This window comes from Botryllus schlosseri, chromosome 12 (assembly GCF_051294905.1).
Source record: "Botryllus schlosseri isolate E-star chromosome 12, Bs_hap1, whole genome shotgun sequence".
NCBI classification, from domain to species: Eukaryota; Metazoa; Chordata; class Ascidiacea; order Stolidobranchia; family Styelidae; genus Botryllus; species Botryllus schlosseri.
Genome location: NC_137247.1, coordinates 833,496 through 855,778, shown reverse-complemented (window position 1 = coordinate 855,778; position 22,283 = coordinate 833,496). Strand labels below are relative to the sequence as shown.

General features: G+C 40.4%; 1 protein-coding gene across 1 annotated transcript; it reads left to right on the top strand.

Moving 5' to 3' along the window:
- The first annotated feature begins 17,971 nt into the window (after positions 1 to 17,971).
- LOC145452220 (uncharacterized) lies at positions 17,972 to 20,631 on the top strand. The gene is made up of 3 exons (XM_080330446.1): positions 17,972 to 18,193; positions 19,053 to 19,208; positions 19,780 to 20,631. Exons 1-3 carry the CDS (start codon positions 18,070 to 18,072, stop codon positions 20,025 to 20,027), a joined length of 528 nt encoding a protein of 175 aa, XP_080186572.1. The 5' UTR covers positions 17,972 to 18,069; the 3' UTR covers positions 20,028 to 20,631.
- The last annotated feature ends 1,652 nt before the right edge of the window (positions 20,632 to 22,283 follow it).

The window sequence follows — 22,283 nt, the reverse complement described above, 5'->3', positions numbered from 1 at the left end:
CAGCTGTCATCATCAGGTTGAATTACTGTCATTTTCGAGCGTTGGTTTTGCGAGGAATGTCGTGAAATGTCGGCGTTAGCCCCGAGGCAGGCAGGTTATAAATAATAATGGCGATGTCTGCGTGAGTCGGCAGGCTGGCGCAACACCTGCACTGCATCCTGAAAGACGCCATCTTGCTTTTGCACGCTGATGAACAGGATTTCAAAATGCGCAACTAGAGCTAGAACAACTAAAAAACAGTAGTTTTTTCACCGTCGACTATGTAGGTTGATAGTTTGTACAATGTTCAAGTCAGCTCGGGAAAATTGGAGTAGGCTTCTTCGTTCGACCGTAAATCAAGTGATACCGTGACAGGGGCTCATTCTCATACAAGCCTAGTGAAGTGATACAAACTACTAAGTTCTAATTGAAAATCTTTGTTTTTAGGCTTGGGAACGTAACGGAAGTAGTTTTAGACTTAGCTATGTTGTATGTGTCTGCTACTGGGGGATGTGATGCAAAGCTCTTGTTTAAAATCTTCGTTTTGGGCTTGTAATCACAACGAAAGAATAGGCTATATACTGCTACTGGGTGTTGGTAATCCTTTCGACAAAAACACACTGAAATACTTGGTTGTTGTTCTGCTATTTATGGTGTTTGGACTGGTCAGTGGACATATGAGCAATAGGGCTGTTCAAAAATAACTTTTTTTTCCGGATTCCAGCCATTCAGTGCTTAAATTGTCAGGTTGCCACAACAAAGGCTGCACACCAAATTTGGTTCAATTCTAACAAGTATAGAGCTCCGCGGATCCAATTAAAATTATTAATTTATACAGGAAAATTGAAAAAAAAAATTTTTCAAATTTTTCTGTCAACCCCATGAAATTGTTGAGCTGTCTTCAGAGACGATGCAAAAAAAAATTGACTCAATTCGGACTAGTAGAAGTGGAGTTATTGGAGTTTTTCGTTGATAATTCTCCAATTATCCTTAATTTGGGGATAATCCGAGAATTATCAACGAAAAAGTCGAATAACTCCGTTTCTACTAGTCCGAATTGAGTCAAATTTTTTTTGCATCGTCTCTGAAGACAGCTCAACAATTTCATGGGGTTGACAGAAAAATTTTTTTTTTCAATTTTCCTGTATAAATTAAAAATTTTAATTGGATCCGCGGAGCCCTATACTTGTTAGAATTGAACCAAATTTGGTGTGCAGCCTTTGTTATGGCAACCTGACAATTTAATCAGTGAATGGCTGGAATCAGGAAAAAAAAGTTATTTTTGAACAGCCCTAATGAGCAATGAGCATGTGGGTTGAATTACGATTTATGGGTGGATTAGGGTTGAATTTAGGCTTGGGGTTCGAATATTTGTAGCGGATAATTTCAGGGTTATGTTTCGGGTTGGTTTGGGGGTTATAAAGTCGCATGCTGAAGTGCCCATGCTTAACTGTCGGTTTCCATTGTGTCACATGCTCATTGCTCATGCTCATATGTCGGGCAACCGTTTGGACTTCTGGTATCACTTTATACTAGGTTGATATTCTATTTTGATTCCTGATCCGATGACTTGTAGCACGGCCCACTTTTTTCTAGGCTGGAATGCTTGATGTGCTCCATAATTGTACTGCAGCATCCAAAACACTGACAACCAGGTACAACATCCGTCTCGTGCACCGGCACCGGCTCATTACTATGTTGTTTGCAGTAGTATATTGCAACACCGTGCGAAAGATTATTATTATTAGCCTACAGTGTTTGCAGTATTTATGAGGCTCGAATTTACGTGTAATATATGGCCTGGCCGAAACCACCAGGGTGACGATAAGTATCAAGTAATCCGGATCAGTATTTCACATTTTGACATCATTCGTGAAAGCAAATTGATGAATATCCGAGTTGAATTACTGGATATTCGCAGCAATCGTGAGGCCCGATTTTGAGCACTTGCTCCATCCGCGCATATCAGGGTGGTGAGAAATGAGTCGCGCCAAGCATAATCGTAGAAATGAGAATAGCAATCAGGCAATGGCAGTAATGATATGGATGCATCCTGCAATCAAACGAAAGCTCATTTCACAATGAATATGGGTATCGCTACCGTGGAAGGTTCGACCTTTTAGTAGCAAAAGCAGACTATATGGGGTTACGGATATATATGACACTTTGTGTTTGTACGAGCACCGATGATTGATGCATTCAATATGCTGGTCACGATAACGATATCAGAATGTGATAATACGGTACGCGCTGTAGGCCTACTTGATTTTTACACTGGTTCAGGCCTATGTTGGGATCAAGTCACTATACCTTCGACTAAGATTTGTCAAGTCACGCAAATTTACAAAGTGACTCGAGTCAGAACAAGTCATCTCCAATTTTGCTATTTCAAGTCACTAAATACAATCATTTTCAGTCGTTTGAGTGAATATGTGGTGTGGATAGCGGGGGCATATGCACATAAAGCTTGCACAATAATGCGCAATTGCGCATTTGGCTGCCACTAGGCCGTAACAAACTTGTAAAACTAGGTCTACAGGTGGTCAGTAACGGAGTAGGCATACTTCTACTTTTCGAAGTACTCAAAGTAGCTTTTACCAACTTTCACGACTAAGCCTACTCGAGTGGTTATGATTTTAGACAGCTACTTGACAGTTTTCATTTTTTATGCAAAACTAGGCCTGGATGAAGATGTATAATACACGTTGTATACTATACATACACACACGTACTATACAAATACACATTGCACAATAGGCCCCGCACCCGCATACTCTAGTGCTAGGCCGTAACAAACTTCTAAAACTAGGAGCAGACGATATGGGTGAGAGGTTATTGATATTATAATTGCTGAGAATGCAGTTCACGGAATATACCACATGCTAAACACAATGTTAGCATATTTCAATGTAAGCGATGTTTATTGATTGAACTGCTGCATAAACGAGTGAGTTATTATTTTAGTTGCAGCTCGCGGGTTGGAATGCTGCTCATAATGAGAGCATATTTCAATGCAAGCGAGTGAACTGCTGCCACTTCAATGAAACGAGTAATTGCTGTCCTGTCCATAAAGCGCCGAATATTATGTCTGTACGTGTATACTGTACAACATTACACTGCAGCGCCATTGTTTATGAACAAAGGAAATCTCATTATAATTGTCACGATATTTTCGGTCGCCTCCGCGCAGCGAAACCTGTAGGAATTCTATGTCGGTGGCATTATCGACGAAACAATGCGTCTTAATCCTTGAAAACATTCCCAAGTCGACGGAAAGGTGCCGACCGTAAATCGCTCCCGCGATCTCTACGTCCAGTCACGATTCCACGCACGACCGGGTGATTTCGCGCACGACTCACGGCCGCGCTATTCGGACGGAATAAAGCATCCGCCAAACAACAATTGTGATCTGTTTGCTCATGAGTTATTCGTCCTGTGGGACGTGTCGGAATATTGAAGCAAACAGGCCCGGAATTTTCTTTGTTGCAAACGAAATTATGCTTCTAGAAAAGGTCACCCGGCGTAGTCACGTCGTATGTTACGTAACTAACATGCCATCCATCTGTACCCTGATTTCCGCAACAGCCGGTTGTCTTAACAAGTCAGGCCGATATCACATTTTGAGCCGATGTTGACAAAACCGATAACCAGCACCTCCCAAAACCGCGACATATTGAGCCGATATTCAAAAGATATGTCGTGTAACTTGAGGCGCATTGTAAAAATTTTCACAGCATTCATTTGAACAGCTTTACAATACGGCAATTGCTATGTTTGGACATGAAATTATCAAAAAAGACTGCATCTGGACACCTGTCAGCTATAAGAAATAGATCGATATTCCCAGTCTAACAGTTGCAGACTCTGACTACCTATACTACTAACTAACATGTTGTGATGTCGCGAAAATTGCCGATATATTTGCCTATAATGGTCGATGCTAATATATGTCACTCGATGATCCATATTTTTATCAAATCACGAAAAGATTGAGGCACAATTTAAGGATAGGAACTTGTGCCCACCTTGACCTACAGGTAGTAATAGTAATACCATGGATATCTAGACCAACATTGAATATCTGTGAATAATATGAACAACGTGAGATAAAGGATAATGAGCAGAAAAGTTGGGATTTTTCAGGAATCTGAATGATTTGCGTCTGTATGGCCTCACAGCTTAACTATTAGCATTTGCTAACAGCGATTTTTTCGGAATTTTTTGCAATTAGAAACGGGTCGGAGCCTGCGAGGCCAAACCAGAATAAAAAAAGCAACTTATGCGCCGAATTTCAACTGCAGAGTTGTATTTCGAGGGGCCAAAGCCCGAGGGCGAGCTTCGAGATTCCCTAGCTCACGATGGTTACTTGATGCTAACTAAACAGCGCCAGTTACCGGATTAACATATAATTGCCATCTTCTAAGGACAGTCGGCGTTCGCCCACAGATACAGAAGAAATTGAATAACATATTCGTATTGAAATAAAGACTACTCCAAGTCGTTTCGGCACCCGCCTATCTTTTCATTGTATCGCAATCTTGCAGGCCCCATAAAGAAAGAAAAAAAGCAAGAAATAGCTCCCACGAAGAAAGAATAACATCTAATAAGAATGTGACATCGGGCACTAGGCAAAGGCATCCCCCTATCATTCTGTTCATTATATCGCATTGTGTGTCTTGTATGTCGCATTGTACATTATACGTGTGTCTTGGGCAGATGAAAACATAAGCTGACGATTATTGATTATTATTGTATTGATTGGGAAAATATTTAATAATAAAACGCAACTGGAATAAATCCGAATATTTTCGGCTGACACTCGTCAGGGATGTAATCGTCAGAAACAACTACTAGTCTAGTAAAGAATCGAAATTGATATTGTATTTCAGCGAAGAATGAACGGGTAGAAATATTTTCCAATTCTTGCCACCGATATCCCATAGATTGTGCTTTTCGTTGCAAATTTACGATCATTTCAAAGACGTGTTCTGTATCAAAGACATATCACCCCGATAACACATGTTTGTAGGTCAGAATGACCCTAACATATCAATGAATTACTTCAAATTTACGTCATAAGAATGCTGGAATCTGAATTATTGTTCCCCGCTATTTTCAGCTATAATTTCCTAGTCGCAGATGCCTTTAAGCTAAATAAAATGCTTCCTGGTGTCTTCTCAAGAACCAGCCCACACATACATGCATAATTCCATATACATTGACCACAGCTATGATGAATATGGTCTGTAAACTGTACTAATTTATTCGCATCGCGAGCCAAAAAGTATTTTACCTTCCACCGATATGAAAATTTGTGGATGGGATTTAATTTAGTACCGAAGTTCTGGGCTCTTTTTCTTTTACTGTTTATGAAATTGCGAAGGTAAATACGAGTGGTAGCCTATATATGCGAAGTTTAAATCCAAAAAGGTGATGCACGAAACCCACCACACCCTTTGGATATATCTCCATAAGCAGGCCGTGTTATTTTTGGCACATGCCAAAACTGCCAAAAATAACTTATTTTTGGCATTTTTCGATTTTTATTTTTGGCAGTTTTGGCATCGACCTCTAAATAAATAGTTTCAGCCTTGAATTAGTCACAAAAGCGCTTTATTTGGCCTAGTTTGTCAAAAGACACCACAAAATGTGCAGCATCCTCGTATGATCAGTGCCAACAAACAATAAGAAGAAGAAAAAACCTAACGATTTCATATGATAATAATATCAAACGAAACCACAAAATGTGCAGTATCCATCGGAATCGGTGCCAACAACCAAAAAAAGAAAGAAAAGCCTAACAAACACGCTCAACAGCTGATTGTTACAGCTGTTGAATAGACTTATTAAATCGTTTGCACTGTGTAACAGTGTTTCCAAACTCAGGTCAGCTAAGTTTCTCCTAAATTCATTTCTCGCCCAGCGAATCTGGGAAATATCGGCTTCAACAGTAGCCGTTTAGGGAAAGAATGTTGCCAGTCATCCACAAAAGGTTTTCAGAGCTTCAAAATCTTTGGAGGGCCGAACCGCCTTCCATGCATCATGAAAAGAGATCACTTCGCCGGTGCCATCGATCTCATCGCGGAAAGAATTTTCTTCCCGATCCTTTTCTGGAGTTCCCTGTGTTGTCTCTCAACGCATTCTATTTAGTAGCCCGACTATCATTTCTCCTTCAGTCTACAGATATATTTTCGGAGGACTTTTGTCACTTCAGGTGGCTTTAATATGACCAACTCGCATGGAAGAGTCCTGGGAAGGTTAGCTTGTTTAAGAACATTGATGCAACAAGACTGTCTGGCAAAACGAGACTATGCAGCTCAGAAATAGCCAGACAGTTTGTTGCGTCACAAAGTTCAACTCGATCACAATGCAAAAATCGTGGTTGATTTGGGGGTTCCAGTTCCATGAGCAGAATATAATTTATATTTTAATAATCAGTACTGCGACAGCTTCTCATTGATACCCGTTTTATCAAATTTACGCTCGACAAGCCGGTCAAAATGGTCGTAAAATTGCCTTTGGACAAATGGAAAGTATGACGTAAACCAAATGCAGTCAGCCGTTCAATCTCGCTGTGCCCACACCATTTAGGACACCATGCTTTCACCCCTAATGGGTGGGTTGGACACAGATTAAGAAACATGCCTTTCACAAACGCTCTTCTCGCTTGTAACGCGGTCCTGTTAACACAACACCATGATCGAAATACACTATTTGGCAGGCCGTGTTATTTTTGGCATATGCCAAAAATTGCTTATTTTTGGCATTTTCAAATTTTTATTTTTGGCAGTTTTGGCATCTGGCTCCTGAAATGCCAAAAATAACACGGCCTGTCCATAAGTATTGATGTGTTTGACTCATTCCCGCCCATTTGAAGGGGTGTGAAAACACAAGTATTTGAAAGTGCCGTTCACGTGATTTACGCCCCACGCTATGGTGGAAATCGGATGAATGCACTCATTTTTACACCCATGGATTCACAGTGCATCCTAAATCTTCGTCCCACAGAGCGTGAACTTGCTTTGGCAACCTGTTCTCGTTTGTGCGGGCTTGGCCAAAAGGCAAGTCATACTTCCACTTCAAATTCAGTTCGGGCACTGTCGGGCTGTCGTTGTTGAACTTCTAGCTTACAAGCCAACTGTTGCGTCATGAGATGCAGCTATCCATCACACAGCTCTTTGTAAACGACTGTCCCAATTCCGTCATGCGCGAAAGCATAAATAGGTCTCGCGCGAAACTAGAACCGTGACGGCACAGGCAATCTGCGAGGCACGTGTTCTCAGAGCCCGCACATTCAGGTCGGAGCGCTCGCGCGGCAGTCGTAAGATAGACAATTGGCTCCATTTCGCTTCATTTATTCTTTCTATTTCTTATTGAACCGCAGTATCATTTGAACCTGATAAATCTACAAGTTTCTGACCACTACTACTACTATTTGGCTGTTCTGTGCTAAGAAAGCTCCTTGGATCTGCGTGTGTGATCAGGATTGCAAGAGTACTCAGAGCGGTCATTAGTCAGTCGACTAGTGCGTACAACAGGAACTGTAAGCTGTAGCGTCGACTCCAATCAAGCACTATCCAGCGTGTCTTGCAACAAGTCGTTGCAGCGACCCTACACTCATTGTTATGCAAATCAAACAGTCTCTAGAACTATACTAACTGGTTAACTACCATCACTTGATAGAAGTTGCAGCAAAAAGTTACATGAAAAATAGAGAAAAGTTGCAATATAAAATTCTTACAAACAGCTTAAAACATCATACTCCATAAATTCTGAGTATTTTGAAAGCTATTTGTTTGTTTGTTTGGGGTATTCTTGGTGTTTGTCGACTACATTGATCATTTACGTCAGGCCGATTTTCTGCATTTTTGATTCCGTATCTGCCGACTTGTGTAACCAGTGTTGGGATCAAGTCACTACCTTCGAGTCACGAGTCATCTCGAGTCATTGCAGAGTTTGACTCGAGTCAAGTCAAGTCAATCGATTTTCAAAGGTGACTCGAGTCAAGTCAAGTCACTCGTTTTTAGGAGGTGACTCGAGTCAAGTCAAATTGAATTTTTGAAGTACGAGTGATGATTCAAAGTCATTACATTTTGCTAGCTGTGTGGAAGACATATTAATTGATCATTTATCTTGAATCAAAGAACGAATATCTTGTTAAATATACATGCGAAAAGACGTCGTATCCCTCACGCACACGTAGAACTGCTAATAAAATACGGGAGTAACTGTACAGCTACATGATACAGTCAGTTATCATGAGCCAAAATATAGGACCTAATGCGAAGCTTCGAGAAATTGAAACAAATTGATATGGTACAATAGCCTACACTACCCGTCTACACATCCCTGAAAATATAAACGCATAAACTATATTCGTTCGATTTAAATCATACAAGAGGGTTGGTAAATGTGAGCACTGCGCAACGTAAGCATTGAGCCGTCTACGAAACAGAGATACATTGCTATTTATATTAATCTTCTACTACTACTTCGACAACGTAAGCTGTGATCATTTAGTTTGAGGTCAATTTATTTGTGACGTAACAATTGAGGATCAGTGTAACGACAATCAGTGAATGACTGGCTGCTCTCGCAAGCGACACCGGCGTATCTCAAACAATCCGAACATACCCAAGATACAGTGATTTATTCGACAGTGTTTACTTGATGACTTGAAATTGACTCGTAAATTTTACTCCGAGTCACGAGTCAATGCACATTTTTTAAGCTCCGAGTCAAGTCAAGTCATTTTTCCAAAGTGACTCGAGTCAAGTCAAGTCATACGAAAAAGTTGACGCGAGTCAAGTCATGACTCGAGTCATCCCAACACTGCTTGTAGCACTGCCCACTTCTAGGTTTTATATGAGACACCGCTCACGCGGATGAGTTGGCGAGGAGGAGCCTAGAAAGCTGTTAAAAGGTTGCAAAAACTTGCCCTAATTATTACAAGTATCCACTCAGTGCTGTTGCATTCCGCGTGAAACCTGGTCGACCAGCTAGTCATAAATATGTGTGTGAGAATCATCAGCCTCGTGTCAAGATGAAAATCAAGACATGGAATCGTTCGGTATTCAACACTGTTTACTGTACAGGTAATAGGTCTGCTATATTACAGTATTCACCTGCTATACACGAGGAAACGAGCATCTCTGAATCAGAAGCTTGAACTAATTAACTTCCGCGATTCGAAAATGATATAAAGCAGTGGGAGGTAGGTTGATATGTGTGAGTGACGCGGTGTCGAATGAAAGAGAATGAGATCCGGGTTGTTTCAGAACGGACTTGATGAGAAAGCAAATAGTCGAGCAATATAACCAGCTGCTGTTCCGAGTTAGTTTCTGTATCCTGAATATTCAGTTCAGTATATTAATAATATCATCAATTGAAGAGCTTCTTGGAGATACAGAACTTCAATATACAATTAAATAGTATATTCATTCTGGAATGAACCCGAATATTTTCGGCTGACACTCTTCAGGGGTAATCGTCAGCAACCAGTAGAAAAATGCAAATTACATTGTATATCAACGAGCTTTACCGCTCTCTTCACCCCGATTATTCGACATTTCATGCCGGTGAGGTCATATTTTGTCATACGATTGTTTGTATACAATATACATACAATCATCTTTCCAATTATCTACTAGTTGCTGACGATTACCCCTGATGAGTGTCAATCGAACATATTCGGGTTCATTTCAATACGGGTATTGTATATACATACCAGGAGTGGGCAAACTGCAGCATTTGACTGCGGCTCTTTAATTATTGCACAAATGCACATTCAATGCGCAGAACATGCGTTTCGCCATTTTGCTAGTGAGGTTTAACATGATTTTGCATTGTTGCATTTTATCGAGTATTAACAATATGCGTATTGTTACCGTGTTGTTTATTTCCTTATGGTTTACGGCACTACATGATTAGAACCAGGGACGCCACTGGGATATTTCAGAAAAACCCAGATGCGGAGGCCAGAAAAACCCAGATCCTATATTTCATTCAAATTGACATAAAATAGCCGTGAAACTGAGACCTTGCAGTCCGTGGGGTATCCAGGGGGGTTAGGGGGTCGGAACCCCCTTTTCAAAATCCTAAAAGTTTATTTCAAATATAGCCTTTAATATTTTCTAATTTATCAGGTCAACATAGTCGTTTTTTTCGTGTGATAGAGCGAATATGGCGCCTTAATGTTATTTAGGGGGTCTAAAACCCCTACAAAATATTGGAATTATGCGCCGAATTAGTCGAAAGGATAAATGAAAGTCATTATATTTCGCTAATTTCGTATGCCTTCTGCGCTTGTTCAGCTACATTTCAGCTATGGCAGTTGCTGACGTTCTCAACTTTCTTCCCTCGATTTCTTTCTCGCCTTGCAAAAACCAGAGACGCATTTTAGGAAAATCTATAATCTAATTGGTCGACGCGATATGTAATTGCGAAGACGAAGTTGTTCACAATCGACATCATCCGCGAATTCACTGCAAGGCTGCACCTGCTCGCCTTGAAATCTTAATTAAGGATTGCAGCATGTGTTGATTTATCAGCGAGACGCAGACATGGCAGAGTTGCCAGACATCTTTCGAGAAAAAGGGCCAAACAGCGCCGGAAAAGGGGCCAAAAAGGGCCAAATTGTTCAATAGCGTTAATAACGTTGCGACATTACCCATACCTTTAGTCAATCACCTGGAACTGCAGTCTTATATTGTTGATACTGTTTTAGGACACCAAATCAACTACCTAAAATAGGGTTACCATATTTTGGAATCGGGAAAGGAGGACAGTTTTTCAAAATTATCAAATCCTGACAGCCGGAGAAAAATCTAGAGAAAATGATAAATTTTTCTCACTTCGTGGTCGCTTGACCAAAAAAAGGTCAAAGGACGTATGGTAACCCTACCTAAAACAACACTGGATCCAACTACAATAACTGCTATTATTTCAAGCCTTTTCCAAATGAATATAAAATCGTAAAATAAAACTTTTTGTGCAATAATATGAGAGTGATTAAATTTTATATGAATATAAATTAAAAATTGAGAGAATAGTTTCTTTATATTTGAAACTTATATACTTAAGTTTTAGGTTTTTCACCAAAAACTCTCCGGTTATGTTGAAGTTTTTTTCTTTGAAATTTCTATCAATCATTAAGTACTGAAATTTCTATCAATCATTAATTACTATCAGGGTAATCTGTTTCAGACTTTTTCTGCAACTTAGCTTCCAGCCATGTTCGATGCTTTTTCGTCCACCTGTTCACAAATCTGTATTTACAATTCCAACACAGTCTATACATTCTACAAAAACAAATCCAAAGCTTCATCTTATACGGTGTTTCCACTGAATCTTTGACATTGGCATAAACATGGTCAGATCAATTTGCGAGATACATTTATTTGAATAGTACAGTAGCTCGTGTGATGGTATGTCTCAACTGCTTCCAAAAAGGGCCAAAAATTGAAAGTAAAGGGCCAAGGGGCCAAATTGATTTTTTTGGGCCCAACTGCCTCTAAAAAGGACCAAATTTGTGGAATTTGGCCCAAAAAGGGCCAATCTGGCAACCCTGCGACATGGCGGCACCAGTACGACAACGCTGTTCTCAAATCCACATTGTTTTGGCGATTATCGGCGAGAAATGGTCTACAATTGACATTCACATTTCAAAATACAAGCCTAGCGATTCACATTCCCGAATACTAAGTGGCTTGCTGTCGTTGAAATACAGGCCTGTGTTGCCTCTGAACGGAAGAATTGAGTAGTCCTAGTAGTAAAGTTAACCTAATGCAATCGACTGACAAGTTTCTCTGTCGCTATAGTTATTATCCCAGTGTGTACTCTGTAGTAATTGACTGACTTGCGTGCTAGCAATTAAGGTCTAATTATCCTCGCACGTACTACACGCTCAGCCGGGCGGCTAGTAAAGCCACTGCACTTGCACAGTGCACAGTGCACATGCACTGCACATGCACATCTCTATGTGGCGATCGCGATCGCCCTTGTTTAGGCTACCGCGGTATCCCGCGTTTGGTCGTCCGCTGTGATACTACCGGCTGTGCGCATAATATAGTCAAAACATAATAAAACCGCGTATCTCTGGCCGGAACTAGGCGCCTGGAGACGGGCGGCGTTTGCCGGCTCATGACTAAATGTGAGCATTTACGAATTTCTTTCATGCATTGTCTGTCTCGTATTCGCACATCATATCGCACTTACCGCAAATCTCTTTTTATTACTGAACTATAATATATCGTAAAAATTCGCCGTGGAGCGTAGACGAGTGATAGCAATGATAACGTCATGATTGCCAACCCCCCTTTTTTCGCGTTCTAGATACGCGCCTGCTGACAGTCATCCTACGACCTACAGTCATACATAGTCATAGGAGCCTTTGATAAACAGTTCATACTAATCATTTTGCTCGGTTAACACTGAAAATCCCACAAAAATATGTTGTCTTCCTCTCGACTGGTGTACACTGTACATGCAATACTTACTAGTGTATTATTTATATCATTGCGCTCAGAAAGTTCGTAAGAATGCGATCCATTCCCTATTTCTGAGGGAGATTTTCGTATATTTTCAGTGACCTGGCCAGATTGAAAGTAGCTTTCAATTGATTAATCCCTGGGCAATCACTTTTATCTGGGATAATGACACGGGCCCATGTTAAGTCGAAAAAATAACTGCCAAATCATTAAATTCAGGGTGTATTCGAATGTGCAGATAACCAACGCAGCCACTAAATAACTTGCTGGGCTGGGGGTGTCCCTGATGCGAACTAAATAGAATCAGATAACAATCATCGCCTGGTCTACCCATGTCATGTGCATATACCATAAAGTTCCATGATATTTATCGATACACGACGAATTCGTTGAAGTGATACTAGCATTTAAGTCATAAATCGTTCTAAATTGTTGATGAGTTTCCCTATTAACATGAATTTTTTCGACCCGGAAGTTACCATGCAATGAAGCTCCGTCACATCAGCGTGTACTCAAAGGTGGTGTGGACGCTAGGAAAATCACGTGACTGTCACGCCCAGTTACCTTTGACGACTTTGTTATTGTCAAGCCGTCTGCAACAGTAATTAAAGGCAAAGTCGCTATTGCTCTTCGTTGATTTTAACTATGTTCCATATCGAGTTGGGTGACAGAATTTCGCATGGTATATTTTGATGCTGTCATCTTGCGCTGTACCAAGTTTCAAGACTATGGCTTTATAAATAGCGTAGTAATTTCGCTGTCGAAGTCGAGTATCGAGTAAATAATAAGCGCGCACCGATATATTGTCGACTTTGATAACGGAATTACTATGCTAATCATTGAGTGACGATACTGAAACCTACTGCGAAGCTGCATAACACAACCAAGATATACCATGCCAAATTTCGTCATACATCTCGGTATGGAACACTTTCAAAATTCACATATACAAATATCAAATTTTGTGAAAATTCATTCATGCGGTATAGGCTCATGCCAAATCAGCGCACGCAGACCCTGCATACTCGAATTTGATAACGTACTTACTACTGTAATTATTAGAGCCCGACCGATTATCGGCTCGCCGATAATATCGAGTCGATATCACGCTTGGAGAGAAATATCGGTATCGGCCATTGAAGGTAAAAAAATATCGGTCATTTTCGTGACGTCACAACATGGTGGCAGGGAGACGGAGAAGTCGATAGAAGACGTGAGGACAGTAAATTATAAAAATGAATGGCCAAGCTGCATATAGTGCATACTGCATACAGGGCAGTAGGCATGCCTATCTGAAAAATATTGTAGATAACTAATCACCGTTATGCCCCACTGACTTCGTGGGAATCCCCTGCAATAATCGATCACCAAAGACAGAGATCAGCTGGATGGATAGTTGTCTGCAGAAGATTTCAATCAGTAAGAGAAATGACAACTTCAATCATGCTGGACTGACCCTCGTGATGACAGGGAAAAGCGTCGCGCCGAAACGTTTCTCTGAAGATAGTGCTATTGGTTCGGTACCAAGAGAGCTAATCATACTGTGTATGAAGTCGCCTGATTGAGGCCGGCGGGGCCACCATGATAGGAAATATGCGAGCATAGAGGGCAAGAAAATCAAGCAAAGGTGGAGTGAAGCCAATAATAGATACGAAAATTTTTGATTCCATGATGACATTGGCCAATTCTGACAAAAGAGAGTAAAATATTGATCAATTGATTGTTGAAATGCTGGTCATGGTCAAGGCCCAACCGCCCAAGGATGATGGGTGGAGCATTTGCAGACATGGACAATTTGAGTTGTTTTCAACATTCTCTTCAGCTATTTGTTAATGATGTGCTGAAGGCTCCAGGTGCACTGCCAGAAGAATATCAATATTTCGTGAAACCATTGAAGGAAAGATCCCATGCAAGGGAGCAGTGGAACCGAAATGAAGAAAGATTTCCAATTCTTGTTGTGCCACTAGCTATGGTACCAAGTGAAAGACTACTCACTGTGTTTAGTACTATATACATCATTTATGAAAGACCACCACAGAAGTTCACTCCTTGGAGAAAGAGCCGAGAAATTGTGCTTCGTGAACTGTAATCTGCAACTGCTGGATTGGTGCTTTTGATAAATTTTTATAGCCCCTAGATCATTTATTTCACGTTCAAACATATCAATGGCTGTAAAATTGTTGAAAAAAATGCTCTGAGGTGTTAAATATGTGCCTTGAGCTAGATTCCATATATTTTGAATATCGGCTGAATATATCGAAGTTATCGGTGGAGGTACTGGATATCAGCCTTATCGGTATCGGCTCAGAAATCCAATATCGGTCGGGCTCTGGTAATTATAGAGTCACACCCTTGAAACTTGGTACAGTGTTAGATTCCTTCATCAAGATATACAATACGAAATTTTATCATCCATCGCTGTATAAAATACATTTAAATTGTACACATACGAATACTGGCTTTCGCGAAAAATCTGCTATGCGTCAGGCTGAATGCCAAATCAGCGCGCACCCTGACATACGCGACTTTAATAACGAAATTGCTACCGTAATAATTGAGTCACAGCCCCAAAACTCGATACAGTGCTAGATGTCTCCATCAGGATATATAATACGATATTTGTTGTCCACCACGGAATAAAACACATTCAAAACCTACATATAGCATCATAGCAATTTCGGCTTTTGTGAAAAATCTGTCATGCGGTAGACTAGATGGCAGGTCAGCGACGTATACTTGATATATACTCGACTAAGATAACGAAATAACTATCCTGATCACCGAGTCACACCATCAAAAATTGGTTCAGTGTAAGATGCAATCATCTGACCTTCAGCCTACCGCATAACTTATTTTTCACGAAAAACAGTATTGGTATGTGTAGATTTTGATCGTGTTCTATACGGCGATGGATAGCAAAATTTCGTACTACATATCTTCATGATGGCATCTAACACTCTTTTAAGGCTGTGACCCAATAATTACAGTAATAAGTACGTTATCAAGTCGAGTATCAAGGGTCCGCGTGCGCAGATGTCGTAATGAGCCTACCGCTTAATGGAATTTTCGCAAAATTTGATATTGGTATATTTGAGTTTTTAAAGTGTTCCATCCAGAGATGAAAGACGAAATTTGGCATGGTATATCTTGGTTGTGTTATGCAGCTTCGCAGTTATTTTCAGTGTCGTCACTCGATGATTAGTACAGTAATTCCGTTATCAAAGTCGACAATATATCGGTGCGCGCTTATTATTTACTCGATACTCGACTTCGACAGCGAAATTACTACGCTAGTCATAAAGTTATAGTCTTGAAACTTGGTACAGCGCAAGATGACAGCATCAAAATATACCATACGAAATTCTGTCACACAACTCGATATGGAACATGGTTAAAATCAACGAAGAGCAATAGCGACTTTGCCTTTAATTACTGTTGCAGACGGCTCGACAATAACAAAGTCGTCAAAGGTAACTGGGCGTGACAGTCACGTGATTTTCCGAGTGTCCACACCAGAGATGAGCGGATTTGAAATTTCTATGTCCTAATCCAATCCAAATCCGAACCTTCAAATCGAAATCCAAATCGATAACTTTTTCATATTCAAGTCCATGTCCAATCCTAATCCGATTCCAACTGAAAATTCAGAAAAAATACTAATTTATGCAATGGAGGGATTCCAAAATTTTCTTTCACAACCAACGATTCATTTGATTCAAGATAACTTAGTAACCATAAGTACATTAATAACTTATCTGAATAAAGTTTGTCGCCATTCGCCACACGACATTTCAATCTCCCAGAAAATAGGAAAATCCAATCCAAATCCTAATCCGTTCCAAAAAAAATGTCTAATCCAAATCCGACAAAATTTCACAAATCCTGTTTTTTCAAAACCTAATCCTAATCCATGCTCATCTCTGGTCCACACCACCTTTGAGTACACGCTGGTCACATCACGCCGAGGCCTCTCATTTTAGTAGTTTAAACAGTCTCTCGGGACTATGTCGGTACAATAACAGCGAAATCCATCGACAATGACGAACTAAAGTGCGTGCATTTTACAATATTACGAACTTACTAACCTAATAATTAATTTTCGAATTAACACTGACCTGACGGACATGGTGTTGACAAAAAGAGATCTGGATGGAAAAGCCCAGGAGTGGCATATGAGAGAGAGAGAGAGAGTCTTTATTTTCATCCAACAAAATACATAACAAACGGCAGTGATGGTGGTACAGAAAATATGCATGCACACTATTCGGTATTAGATAGGAATGATCGATAAGACCGTGAAGGTCATCTAGTCTGATCACACCAGCATCAAACAGGTACACTTGACTCTGATTAGAACTTTGCAATCGAACTCTAGAATCGAGTTCACATAAGCGTTTCACCCGCAACAATGGTCCACGGTCATCAATCAATAATAAACCATTGTGTTTATCACTGAACTTCATAATTCATCACGGCATCGCAGGTCACAATCATCTCTGCGCTAGCAATGAGAATGCGCTCTTCCATTTGTATTGTGAAGGGTAGAAATAACTGCACAGTTCGGGTGATAATTGAAAGTAAAGAAATTATTAACAGGAAAATAGAACAGTAACTTTGAACGTCATTATACGAAACAAAACTTTGCCACGAGTTACCCAACGAAGACAGATTTACGGAGTAATAAGATAAGCGAGTTGAAATCTTCCTTAAGCACTTGAAGGAACTACTCCGCACTGCTTCGACGTCATTTCAGAATGATTACAAACACCTTGCAGTCCAGGCGGAAACGCACCGTATCACCAGCGTACACGCTGATACCACCATACAATAACAAACTTCATTCGATTGCCTACATTTCATTGTGACGTAATATATGCGTATTTCTTGAAGTTTTGCGTTGTGGCTCTTTTGAAGCTAAGATTTTCGATATGCGGCTCGCGCATGGCGCAGCTCCGCCCAACCCTGGTTATACTATTCAATTCAATAAAATCAACTCAAATCACACAAGATTTCGATAAGCGGAATGTAGGAAGGAGTCTAAATGACTCGGACTATAGTCTCTCAATCGGACATACACATGCACATTGAACAAGTGATTTGTGGTACAGAACTTCAGAATAACGCGAAACAATAACTTCATATTGTTAATTGCACATTGCACACCTGGCCTATAGATCAGGGGTTCCTACATTCTTTGGGTCATCACTTTCGCCCAGATACCACGGCCTGATTAGCCTACCAGTTGGAGTCGATTAAATCATTAGTGTATGAACCGTCGAAAATAAGGGCAGGTCTTATAAATAAGGATACTCTAGTTTTATAGTTACGGTTTCAAAATTGGCCTTTCGCGGACCCCGTAGGGTTCCATGCATGAACCCCTGGCCTATACCACAAAAAAGCATTCACACTACACAGTTCCACAGTGAATGAAGAGACCAGCCCTAGTCGATAAGCGAAGTCGATATGTCCGATCGTGGTCCGGCAATCCGGAGCCCAAGCTAGTATTTATTCAGCATTGACTTATTTGCTTGTATTTAGACTTAAACTGGAACTACTTTCCAGTCGTATAATTTCCGTTCTCCAGGCTTAGTGAGCGTTGAGCATGGACCAAGAAGGTCCGATCGAGAATTACGAAGAGTTCTTCGACGATATCTTGGACGAGCATCGTCGATTCGTGTCCATCACGAGGCTGCCGCAGTTCTGGTTCTTGGAAGACGAGATCACAGGTGAAGAGATGGATAGATAAATATTTGAAGAGCTTCCAGGAGGTACAGAACTTCAATATACATGCAATTGAATTGTACATCTATATCGAAATGAACCCGAATATGTTTGGCTAGCATTCGTCAGTGATAAATCGTCAGCAACTACTAAAGAATAGGACGGAACATTGTATATCAACAACCGTACCACATAATATGACGTCATCGGCATGAAATTTCAAACGATGAGAGGAAATAAACGTGCAAATTTGCAGAACAAAAGATCTGTATGAAGAGGTACCGCTGATTAGACTTGGACGGCCAGATAATTTTGATAAGATGCTTGGTGTACAGATATTTTACAGTCTCAGACTTATGAAAATGAACCTTTGATTTGATATGAACAATACTCTATTTTGTCGTATTTTGTTGTTCCTGAGAATTCGGTTATTCTAAAATCTAAGTCGAAAAAGCTGAAAATTTCAAGTTGTCCAACTGGGCCGTTTATATGATCATGCGTGATGCGTTCGTTTCAACCAAAATCAGAGTGTTCACCGTTGAAGCATCATGAAGTGTTCGATGATTATGTTAGAATTTGATGAACATTGAACATGAACATAAACGTAATACAGTATCCTGTGTAAAAAGAGAAGTAAAATATTATTAGGTTTATTGTGAATAATTTTATCCTTTCAAAACACCACAAAACTGCGATGCAATGCAAAGATATGAAGGTGTCGAATCGACTCGGGTTGGAGTATTTGTAATCAGACACCCATGCAGGCACCTTAGCCTAAAGACGATGTAAAGGAGAGTCATGCACATTGCACACTGCACACTGGATGAAAAGTAATACAGTACAATATCTCTCTCTTCTGCGCAGATGAAGAATACGAATGGGGCCGTACTCGCTCGAATATCTTAATCAAGAACGAAAACGACGTAAGACCGATCAACAGCCTCGGTTTGTTGCTGGTAGAGTTGTGGCTGATATTCCCGGAGTTGGTCGAACCGGCGGTAGTTGAGGCGTTGCATGGAGGTCAGTGTAGACTCGTACAAACTATCAATCTACCTACTTGTTGACGGTCAACTATAACTACTGCAGGACGTTCTAACATGTACGTCCCCTATCGGCCCCTTGATTCTCAAACTGTTCTAGACTCTATAGTTACGCATTTAAAAATAGTTGTTGTTGTAGAACAACAACAACAACAACAGCAGCAAACTAGAAAACACCTGTCGTTTGGCGTGAATCGTGACACCGGTGCTCTGTTGTGCGATGTCCTTGCCGTCATCGCTACTAAATTAACAGTGGCGTAGCCTGAGGGTAGGTTTAGGGGGGTCGGATCCCTTTCCCATTTCAAACTTGCACTGATGTTCATGTGGAAGTCGATCCGATTCCGATAAAATAAAAATGAATGAGTTGCTTCGGAATTGAATTTAGTTTGTTGTGTTTAGTTAGTTATGTTGCGGATTTTTGAAGGAAGTTAATTCTAGTTGCGAGTCATGAAAATAAGTGAGTTAGTTGTTTGTAGGCCTGCATGTACAAGTCTATAGTGGTGTTTGTTCGTTCACGAGCTATTTGATGACCCTCTCCACTTAAATCGCAGGAGATGGAGATTCAATCGTGGGGAAAGTTGAATTCTCGCTTCATACCTTCCTCGAAGTGAAAGCAAATTTCGCGTTTTCCAACCCTGAAGCCGCCGGACGATTTCGAAAGAGATGGGAATCGGGCGAAGTGACCTCCGAAATTGTGGAAAAATTACGGGAGCGAGGATACGCCGGGAAACTGCTAGTGCGTCATTTCAACTCGGACCCGGATAAAGCTCGGAAAACCGGCGATAATCCGGATAAATAATTGCATCTAGCCATAAAAGCGTGCAGTATGGAAACTTTCAATAATGCTTTTGGCATCTCACAACCCATGCCCTGACTTTGCGAAATCTTCAGTAAAACTATAAAGCAGGCAGATGTCACATATTATACACGGTGGCCGCGGGACGGATCCGCCCGCATATGCAATGCTGACTACATGAAGAAATGCAACATCCGACACATTTCCACCAAAAGCTAGCATTAAGAAATATATATTTATATAATTAAATAGTATATTCATATTGAAATGAACCCGAATATTTTCGGCTGACACTCGTCAGGGGTAATCGTCAGCAACTAGTAGAGAATTGGAAAGAACATTGTACATCAACAATCTATATATTTATATAATTAAATTTGTATATTCATATTGAAATGAACCCGAATTGTTGATATACAATGTTCTTTCCAATTCTCTACTAGTTGCTGACGATTACCCCTGACGAGTGTCAGCCGAAAAGTTTCGGGTTCATTTCAATATGAATACTATTTAATTGTATATTGAAGTTCTGTACCTCCAAGAAGCTCTTCAAATATATTTATATATATAATAAAAGAATCTCTCGAAGAGAGAAATGTTGACTGTAGACAGGATTGTTGGTTTATTAGAAATTTTATCCGTTCAGAGAATGAAAAGAAAAGATAGGTAGGTGTAGAAGCGACTTGGAGAGAGGAGGCATGAGGAGGCATGCACATTGAATGAAAAGTAACATAAGATAGTATAGAAGAAAGAAAGCGACAAAAATGGGGTGGCATGTCAATGGAAGGCGAGATCGATAGGTCATGTCGTGGTCCGGTAATTTTGAGGATATGCTATTAGTATATATTTAGTAGTAATTGCTTGTATTTCGACTTGAATGGGGACATGCTCGTCGATTGTCGGATGGCCGGCGGGATACTGTTCCACACACGTCAGGTCCGGCATATATTTGATAGAGCGATGATCTTTTCGGTCGATCATATGATATTTGGACGACGTGGACGCGCGTCTGTTGCACTTGTGCACTTTTGATTACGAGGTAAAGAAGTCATTGAAATATTCGGGGCAATGACCGCAGTGGAACTGATACATAAACTTGGCGATTTCTAGTTTCTGCATATCTTCTATACTTTGTAGGAGACCGAATCTCTTCAGCAGCGACTTGTTGGATGGACAACCATCAGGCCCCTTAGGGGCTCTAGCTATGATACGGAGTACATGATGTTGCTTTTTTGCAGTGACTCGAGTGCAGTTTTACTGGCAGCCGCCCAACAGACGATGCCATATTGTAGCTTCGATTTGATTAAAGATTTAAAGAGTATCAGAAGAACTAAGACTGACATGAAGGGTCTGTAGAACAGGCCACACTTCGGTCACTTTTTCTCTTCGCGGACCCCTTTTAGACCGTTACGGAACTTCGCGTACCCCTTAAGTTTATGATCAAAATTAGATCAATTATCGTGCAACCGTCATCTGATGTCTTGTTCAGATATTAACTGCGTAGGCTTGTGAGAAACAGCATTCACAAAATGACTTTTAGCGAAAATAACATCATACTGATATGTAGAAATTGGGTGAACCGTCATCTGTCTTATTCAGATATGAACTGTAGGCTTGTGAGAAACAGTCACAAAATGACTTTTAGTGAAAATAACATCATACTGATATGTAGAAATTGGGTGGACATTTATTTATTTTTTTATTTCGAAGCGTATTTTGCAGCTGTATATATTATCCTGAAAAGCCGCGTTTTCGATTTGATATAAACGAGTGCCGAAAATATTTCCAAAAAGATAGGTGCTGACGAATATAGGCCTACTATTAAAGCGTGACGCTTCCAACGATACCTTTTGGTGTGATCACAACATATACGGCACCGAAATTGAGGAACATGGTTTTTAATTAACATATAGCGTCCAGCCTAGTCAATTCTATCTAGCACAGTGGTTCCCAACCTTTTTGTCTTCATTCCCCACTTTAGGTTTATTCCGAGCCTTCATTCCCCACCAGAACCGTAAACGCGCCAAGCGCGAGAAATTTAGACTAACATGTTTGAATCGGTCAATATGATCGAGAATTGCATATATTTTGCTATCAATTTTTTATTCCCTCTCTGCTCATGTAATCAGATTTACCGGTAGAGCTGGGTGAGGTACGTGTGTTGGAAAAGGTAGGACCCCTAAATATGAATTAAACATATTCAGGCAGACCCGTTGATATATTGACTTCGTTACATGATGCTGTTTCGTGAACTCCTAT